This window comes from Tupaia chinensis, unplaced genomic scaffold (assembly GCF_000334495.1).
Source record: "Tupaia chinensis unplaced genomic scaffold, TupChi_1.0 Scaffold000685_1, whole genome shotgun sequence".
Classification (NCBI taxonomy): Eukaryota; Metazoa; Chordata; class Mammalia; order Scandentia; family Tupaiidae; genus Tupaia; species Tupaia belangeri.
The window spans coordinates 2889029-2896684 of NW_006160208.1; the positions used below are offsets into that span (position 1 = coordinate 2889029).

The following is a 7656-nucleotide window of genomic DNA, read 5'->3' on the forward strand; positions in this document are numbered from 1 at the left end:
TTTACTTATTTATTTATTTTAAGGTTTTTGCCATAGGGCTTATATGCTCACCAGAGAGACAGAGAGAGACAGTGAAAGGGAGAGTGAGAAATCTCTCCGCTGAAATCCCTTCTCCATTCTCCTCTTGGGATTTGGGGCACGCACATTCATGTGACCTGCATGATTTTTAAGCCTCCAGGCCCAGGACTTGACCTGCAGTCAGCCATGTGGGAGTCCAGTGCCTTAAACACTATGCCACCTGCTGGCCTGATTTGTAAAACTGAGGAAAATAAGATTCGATTAAATACTTCATTTTTTTCCTTCACTGAAGTCAGGCAAATCAACTTCCTCTTACGTTTTCTCCTTTTTCAATCTTTTTAAAAACTGTGGTAAAAGACATATAATATGGAATTTGCCATTTTCATTTCTGCCTTTAAAAAATAACAACAAAATCTAATTGAAGATGTGGATTAGGAAGCTACTACGGAACGATAGGTGGCCCAGTCCCATTCTTCAGTGCGCAGTTGAAACCCAGAGAGAAATATGAGGCACCTGGAAAGAATTTATACACAAACCCAGGGAAGAAAGGAACCGGATATGGGTAAGCCATTTTGAATACCTTCCTATCATTTAGTATGTTTTGAATTTTAAAAACAAAATAAACTGTCAGCTCTCTGAACCCTGATGTCACCCCTACTTATTTTCTTTCCTTAGCTATGCAAATATTACCATAGGTAAACAGTTTTCACATTCTGCTGACCTCTATGACGCACCAAGAATAAATTATAAGGTAAAAGAATCTATTTTGAATTTTCAGTCGTCCTCGTACTTGGTTAACTTTGAGAGTTCACCTATGATCTAATTTTGTTCTATTTGTGTCACTGGGACAATGCAGACTGGTGCTTATGAGTCGTGATAATTAAACCTTTCTGATAGTCGATTTCTACATCTTTTTGAAAAATTATTTCTCCCATGATTGAAATTGACACAGAGGGGCAGAGAGAAAGCACTGCCAGCAGGTTTCCATGCCATGATCCATCCCCAGGATCAGCCAGCCCTGGACCCTGGGCACCTGGCATGCCTGGTTTATTCAGGGCAGGGGCATCTTCAGATGTGAACCAGGAAACTTTCCATGTTGATCAGCCTTGTAGAACATCTCTGTGCCACTGTCTGGCCCCTAGATTTCTACGTGTTGCTGTAGATCTCAGGATGAATTTTATTTTCTGTTATGGTTTACCACATCTGTCTTACGTCTTTCTAAACTAGGTGTAAGACTTATATTAACTTGACCTGATTAACTATATTCTTTACCTTGCCTTGCTTTCTCCTCCTTTTCCTTCTCTTTCTCTTTTTCTTTCTCTCTTCTTCTCTCTCTTTCTCCCTCTCTCTCTCTCTTTCTTTTTAGTTTACTATAGGGTGCATGAGCTTGCCAGAGAGAGAAGAGAGAATTTTTTAGGCCCTTAGGCTCAGGACTCAAGCCACATAGTTGGGTGTGTAGGACTCAGCACCTTAATCTCCAGGCCACTGCTGGCTTCATCTAGTGTTTATTTAAATCTCACATTGTGATTTTGCTGTCTAGAAGTTTGATTTAGCATTTGAAATATCTTATTGTATATCTCTAGTTTTTGTTTTTGTTTTTGTTTGCTATAGGGCTTGCTAGAAAGACAGAGAAAGACAGAGAGACAGAAAGCAAGAAATCATCCCCCAGGGTGGATGGCCACACTGCAATCCCTTCTCCTCCCTCCATTCTCCTCTCGGGATCTTGGGCACATATGCAAATGCACCCGGCGTGTGTTTAAGCCACTGAGTCCAGGACTTGAACCGTGGTCAGCTACATGGGAATTCAGCGACATAGCCATTACGCTAACTTCTGGTCCCGCTCTAGTTTCTTTTTGAGGATATGCAATAAAGTCGTAATTACTGTTTTATAGCCCTTCTCTGCAAAGCTATTATCTCTGTCAGTTGTTGGCTGATTTTGAAAAATTGCTGCTGCTTCTTCTTAGTATGACTCATATTTTCCTACTTCGTATAACTGGTAATTTTTGATTGAATGTTAGGCACTGGGAATTTGACCTTGGTAAATGCTATTTATGATTGTATTCTTATGGATATTCTTGGACTTTGGTCTGGAATGGAGTTCAATTGCTTAGAAATTATTTGATCTTTTCAGGTCTTTCTTTTAAGATTTTGTATGGATTAGGAACAGTATTCAATCTTGGGGTAATTATTACCCAATACTGAGGCAGGACTTTTCTGGATACTGCACTCATGCCCTGTGACTTGGGAAGTTTTCTAGCACAGCTGGTAGGAATCAGCACCAATCCTAGCTCTGTATGAGAGCCAGACACTCTTACCCCAAATCCTTTCACTGTTTTCTTTTCTTTTTTTTGGCTTTGTGTAGTTTCTCATACATGTATTGATCAGTACTCAATGTAATACTCCAGGGCAGAGATCAGTAAAACAAATACAGTATTCTTCTGGTAAAAGGTGACCAGACTCTAGTGAAAAGTGGTTCTTAAAACATTGCCTTATGCAGGACCAGCAGATGGCATAATGGTTACATTGTTGGACTCTCACATAGTGGACCACGGTTTGAGTCCCGGACCTGGCACTTAAAACTCACATTGGACATATGTGCATGTGTGCCTGAGACCCCAGGAGGAGACTGGAGGAGAAGGGACTGTGGCATGACCAGCCCCCCAGGAGGTGACTTCTCACTTTCTGTCTCTCTGTCTCTGTCTCTCCAGTAAGTGCACATGCCCTATGGTAAAAGCCTTAAGAACAAACAAACACAAAACATTGCCTTATAATAATACTCATCAGAATCACCTGGGGTGACAGTTAAAACGGCAGATTATTGGGACCAGCATTTAGCATAATGGCTGTGTCGCTGGACTCCCATGTAGTTGACCACGGTTCGAGTCCTGGACCTGGTGGCTTAAACTCACGCCTGGCTCGTGTGCGTTTGTGGCCAAGATCCTGAGAGGAGAGAGGAGGAAAAGGGATTGCGGTGTGGCCATCGTCCCTGGGGAGTAATTTCTCGCTTTCTGTCTCTGTCTTTCTGGTGAGCGCACTCATACTATAGCAAAAACCTCTCAAAACAGAAAAAGAAAAAAAATTGGCAGATTATTGAGCCATACAGCAGACCAGCGTAATCGGAAATCTCTGAGAGGAGAATTTGGCAGTTTTCACTTTAATAAATTATAAAGTGGACTGAAGTTCAACAGGCTGGAGAAAAGGAGAGGAAAATCAAAAGCAGGAAAAAAAAATTCAAAAAGAGAAAAAAATTCTGAAGGTGTTACAGTAGGATTCCTAGTAGTGAAAAATGAGTCTTCTCTCAAGTAACTATTTCAGATTTCATTTCTCAAATGTTTTCAGTTCAGTTTGTGGAATGATGAGATATCAGATTTTATATTTTCAAAAAGTAAAAAATATGCCAGTGTTTGCTTTATAGTTGTTTTTGAATATGTATTCTATAACATGAGCTTAAATTAATTTTTCTTAACATAACAATTATTTCAATGTGATTTTTCAGTACATGAATGCAGTGTGTAATGATTAAATCAGGGTAATTAGTATACTCATCATTTCAATTCATTTCAGTAATTTATAGCATTCTATACAGTAAGTTGTTAACCATGTTCTCCCCACTGTTTATTTTAATGCTGGTGTTCTTTCTATCTGCAATATTGTTCCTGTTAAGCAGCAACCTTCTACTCCCCTCCCCTCATTTTCTTCAGCATCTACTAGTCATTCTATGTCTCTCTATTATAAGGTCATTTTTTCCAAATTCCATATTTGAGAGCGCATCTGGTGGTGCCTGGCTTATTTTATTTAACATAATATCTTCTAGGCTCATCCATTTAATCTCAAAGAACTAAATTTCACCTTAATAACTGTAAAATTCTGTTCTCTCTCTTTGAGCATGTGTGCGTGCACGCGTGTGTGTGTGTGTATCACTTAAAAATTATTCATCTTTTAACGAGCGCTTGAGTTCCTTCTGTATCTTCGCTATTGTGAATAATGCTGCAGTAAACACTGGGTGCAGATATATTTACAACATACTGATTTCTTTTTCTTTGGATATATGCTTAGTAGTGGGATTGCTGGTTAATATTGGCAGTTCTTTTAGTTTCTTGAGAAATTGCCATCCTGTTTTCCATAATCGCTGTACTAATGTGCATTTCCCCCATAAGGTACATTCCACACATAATGTACATTTCCCTTTGTTGTGGATCCTTTCTCCACGTCCTCACCAGCATTCTTACTTATTTTATTTTTTTGTCTTTTTGAGAATAGCCTTTCAAACTGGAGTTAGATGGTATTTCATTGTGGTTTTCATTTTAATCTCCTTCATAATTAATGATGCTGATAATTTTTTCATATGTTCATTGGCCATTTATATGCCTTGTTTGAGAACTGTTTGTCAGGTCATGTGCCAATTGGTCTTGTTGTTGTTGTTCTTTTTAATATGATAAAGGGTGTGTGTACATGCATGAAATATATGAATGTGGAGAAAGCACCCTCAACAGGACCTGGACATGGCACAATCCTTTTTTTATCATTTAAAATCTCCATCCCAGCAGGACCCTGGACATGTGTACATGCACCTATATTTACCCATTTTTATTTTTTTAAACTTTTAATTATAATTAAAATTTTAATTAATTATTAATTTACCAGAGGGCATGTGGACTTGTTGGAGAGAGATCAGGGAGGGGGTGGTGAGAAGGCATCTCCCCCCCCCTTCATGAGGGCTGACCATGCTACAATTCCTTCTCCATTTCTCCCTCTCTGGTATGTTTTTCAAGCTGCCAGATCCAGGACTCAAACTGTGGAATTGGTCTTGCGAGATTCAGCTGCTCTAGCCACCATACCACCAGCTGGCCCATTTGCCCATTATTAAACTGGGATATTATTATTTTTTGTGGGTGTGGTGGCCCCTGCCCTATTATTAATTTTTGCTGCTGAGTTTTTGAGTTTCTTGTATATTCTGCTTCTTAATCCCTTGTCAGATGGATAATGGACAAATATTTTCTCCCATTCTATGGGTTGTCTCTTCACTCTGTTGATTGTTTCTTTTGCTATGCAGATGCTTTTTAATTTGATGTAGTCTCATTTGTCTATTTTTGCTTTTGTTCCCTGTACTGTTGAGGTTTTATTCAAGAGTTTTCTTCCCATCCCAATGTTCTTGAAGTGTTTCCCTTATGTGTTCTTCTAGTAGCTGTATAATTTCAGCTTTTTTGTTCGAATCTTTAAACATAACATTTGGAATTGATTACGTATATTATGAGAAATACAGATCTGTCTTCATTAGTCCACATATGGATGTACAATTTTCCTAGCATTATTTCTCGAAGAGATTGTCTTTTCCCCAGTGGATATTTTCGGCATCAGCTACCTGAAAAAAAATCAGCTGCCTGTATATATGTGAATTTATTTCTGGATTCTCTGTCATAATATGAATGTTTGCTAATTTATTGATAGCTAGCAGATTTTATATTTAGTATTATCCCATAGAAAAGATTGAAACTTAGCAGAGGACAATTGATGTCTGTTTTGTTTGAATATTAGGTAGTTAGAAATATAAAAATGTAATATAACAAATCTTTTAATGTAAAAATTAGGCATTTCTTTTTCTAAGAAGTAAAAACTGACATGTATTGAGGGCCTACTGAGTGTCAGGTACATTACACAGTAGTACCCTCCTTGCTGCAGGGGATGCCTGAAACTCTCTAATTGTTCTCTGTTTTCCTGTGCATACATACCTATGATAAAGTTTAACTTATAAATTAGGCTCAGTAAGGGGTTAACAACAGTAATTATTAAAAAAATAATGGAACAATTACAATAATAAGCTATAATAAAATGTTATGTGGCTGTGGTCTCTCTTTCTTAAAATATCTTATATTAACGAAGATAACTGATTGTGGTGGACCACAGGTAACAGAAACCACAAAAGCGAAACTGCGGATAAGGAGAGGACCACCGTGTACTCATCTCTTTTAGTATTAACAGTAGCAGGGGAGGATGTTACTATCATCCCTGTTTACAATTGAAGATTCGACACTACGGGTAAAAGGGTAGAAGGTTAAAGTAAGTTTAACAGAGTTCCTGAGAAAGGCTAAAAAGCGGGAAAGGAATTGAGTTTGGATTAGGTTTGGATCATACTACCCCGATGGTTAATATAGATTTGTTCAGGTGATCAATAGAGCTCTATGCCTTAAATAAACTCATATCCAAAATGAATGATCATAATTATGCTTTTTCATAAGTAGGGCATATCTTTTATCTCATAAAAATAAAATTTAAAAAAGGAATTTAAAAAAATAATTATTTACTTAATTTTATTTATTATTACTTTGCTACAGGGCATGTGTGCTCACCAGAGAGAGACAGAGAGAGAGAAAAGGAAAGTGAGAAAGCAAGTTGCTAAGTCCAGGACCCACACTGTGTTCAGACATGTGGGAGTCCAGCACCTTACCCACTGTACCACTTGCTGGCCCCAAAAAAGAATTTTTTTAAGAGAATTTTTTTTTTTTTCTACAGGACATCTGTGCCTACTGCAGGGACTGAGAGAGACAGAGAGAGAGAAAGTGAGAAATCACCCCCTGGGGAGATGGTTATGCCACAATTCCCTTTCCTCCATTCTCCTCCGGGGATCTTGGATGCACATAGGCTAGGTGTGAGTTTTAAGCTGCCAGGTCTGGGACTCAAACCATGGTTGACTACATGGGAGTGGAGCAATGTAACCATTATGTCATCTGCTAGACCTGAAAGACATGTTTTAAAAAGAGCAGTAGGCAATATATGTTAAATAATCCAGATATATATATTAAAAGTTCAAAGAATATTTGATTCTAGGTTGTTTTCAGCTTCTGTAACTTATGCTATGTAATTTTCAAACTCTTTCACTTGCAGAAAGAGAATGAAGAACATCATCGTTTACTGAAAGGGTCACCTTTCAAGTTAAATCTCTACCCACGGGAGTATTTTGATACCAACCCTTATTTTTTTGAGAAAACTTTGCCACCAATTAAAACAGAAGCGAAGAAAAGTTTACTTTCAAGCCCATTTAAACCTTCTTCTCCTGGTAAAAAAGTAAGTTAAAATGTTTAGAATTAAAAATTTAGAATGAAAAAATTAGAATTATAAGGAAATACTACCCCTTGCTTTTACTTTATTACTCATATAAATAATGTGCTTTTGTTTGTATGGATGCCAAAAATCATGAAACAAAACTATGTAAAGTCATAATTATTAATAGTAGTATAGAGGATAATGAAGCTCTTGCAATGAAGTAATTAATAATCACTTTAAATGTATTCAAATTTACAGTAAATTTTAAGGTGCCTGTCTAGATCCTAGGCTTAACTTTTCTCAAAACCATAAAGGCTAAACCATCTTTTAGCTTTAGAAATGGTAGTGAAAATTAATTGCCTTTCTATAGTAGGAGTTTATAAGTGAGAGTAAAAATAAAAATGATCTGACAGTTTATAAACCTTATATGTTGTCTTTTTTTTTTTTTTTTGTCAATTGTCTGCTCATTTTTCCCTGTAGATTTTTTTTTTTTTTTTTGGAGAGATTTTCGCTATAGGGCGCGTGCGCTCGCCAGACAGACAGAGAGAGACATAGAGACAGAAAGCGAGAAATCACCCCCCAGGGGGGATGGTCACG

At 37.5% G+C, this 7656-nt stretch overlaps 1 protein-coding gene across 3 annotated transcripts in view; it reads left to right on the top strand.

Annotated features, from left to right (window-relative positions):
- The window catches only part of CFAP96 (cilia and flagella associated protein 96), a 21278-nt gene that overhangs the window by 6929 nt on the left and 6693 nt on the right, over window positions 1-7656 (top strand). For all 3 annotated transcript variants that reach the window (XM_006160456.3, XM_006160457.3, XM_027776592.1), the window contains exons 4-6: window positions 443-580; window positions 694-769; window positions 6901-7080. In XM_006160456.3, the coding sequence (XP_006160518.1) occupies window positions 443-580; window positions 694-769; window positions 6901-7080 (394 nt within the window). The remainder of the gene's footprint in view (window positions 1-442; window positions 581-693; window positions 770-6900; window positions 7081-7656) is intronic.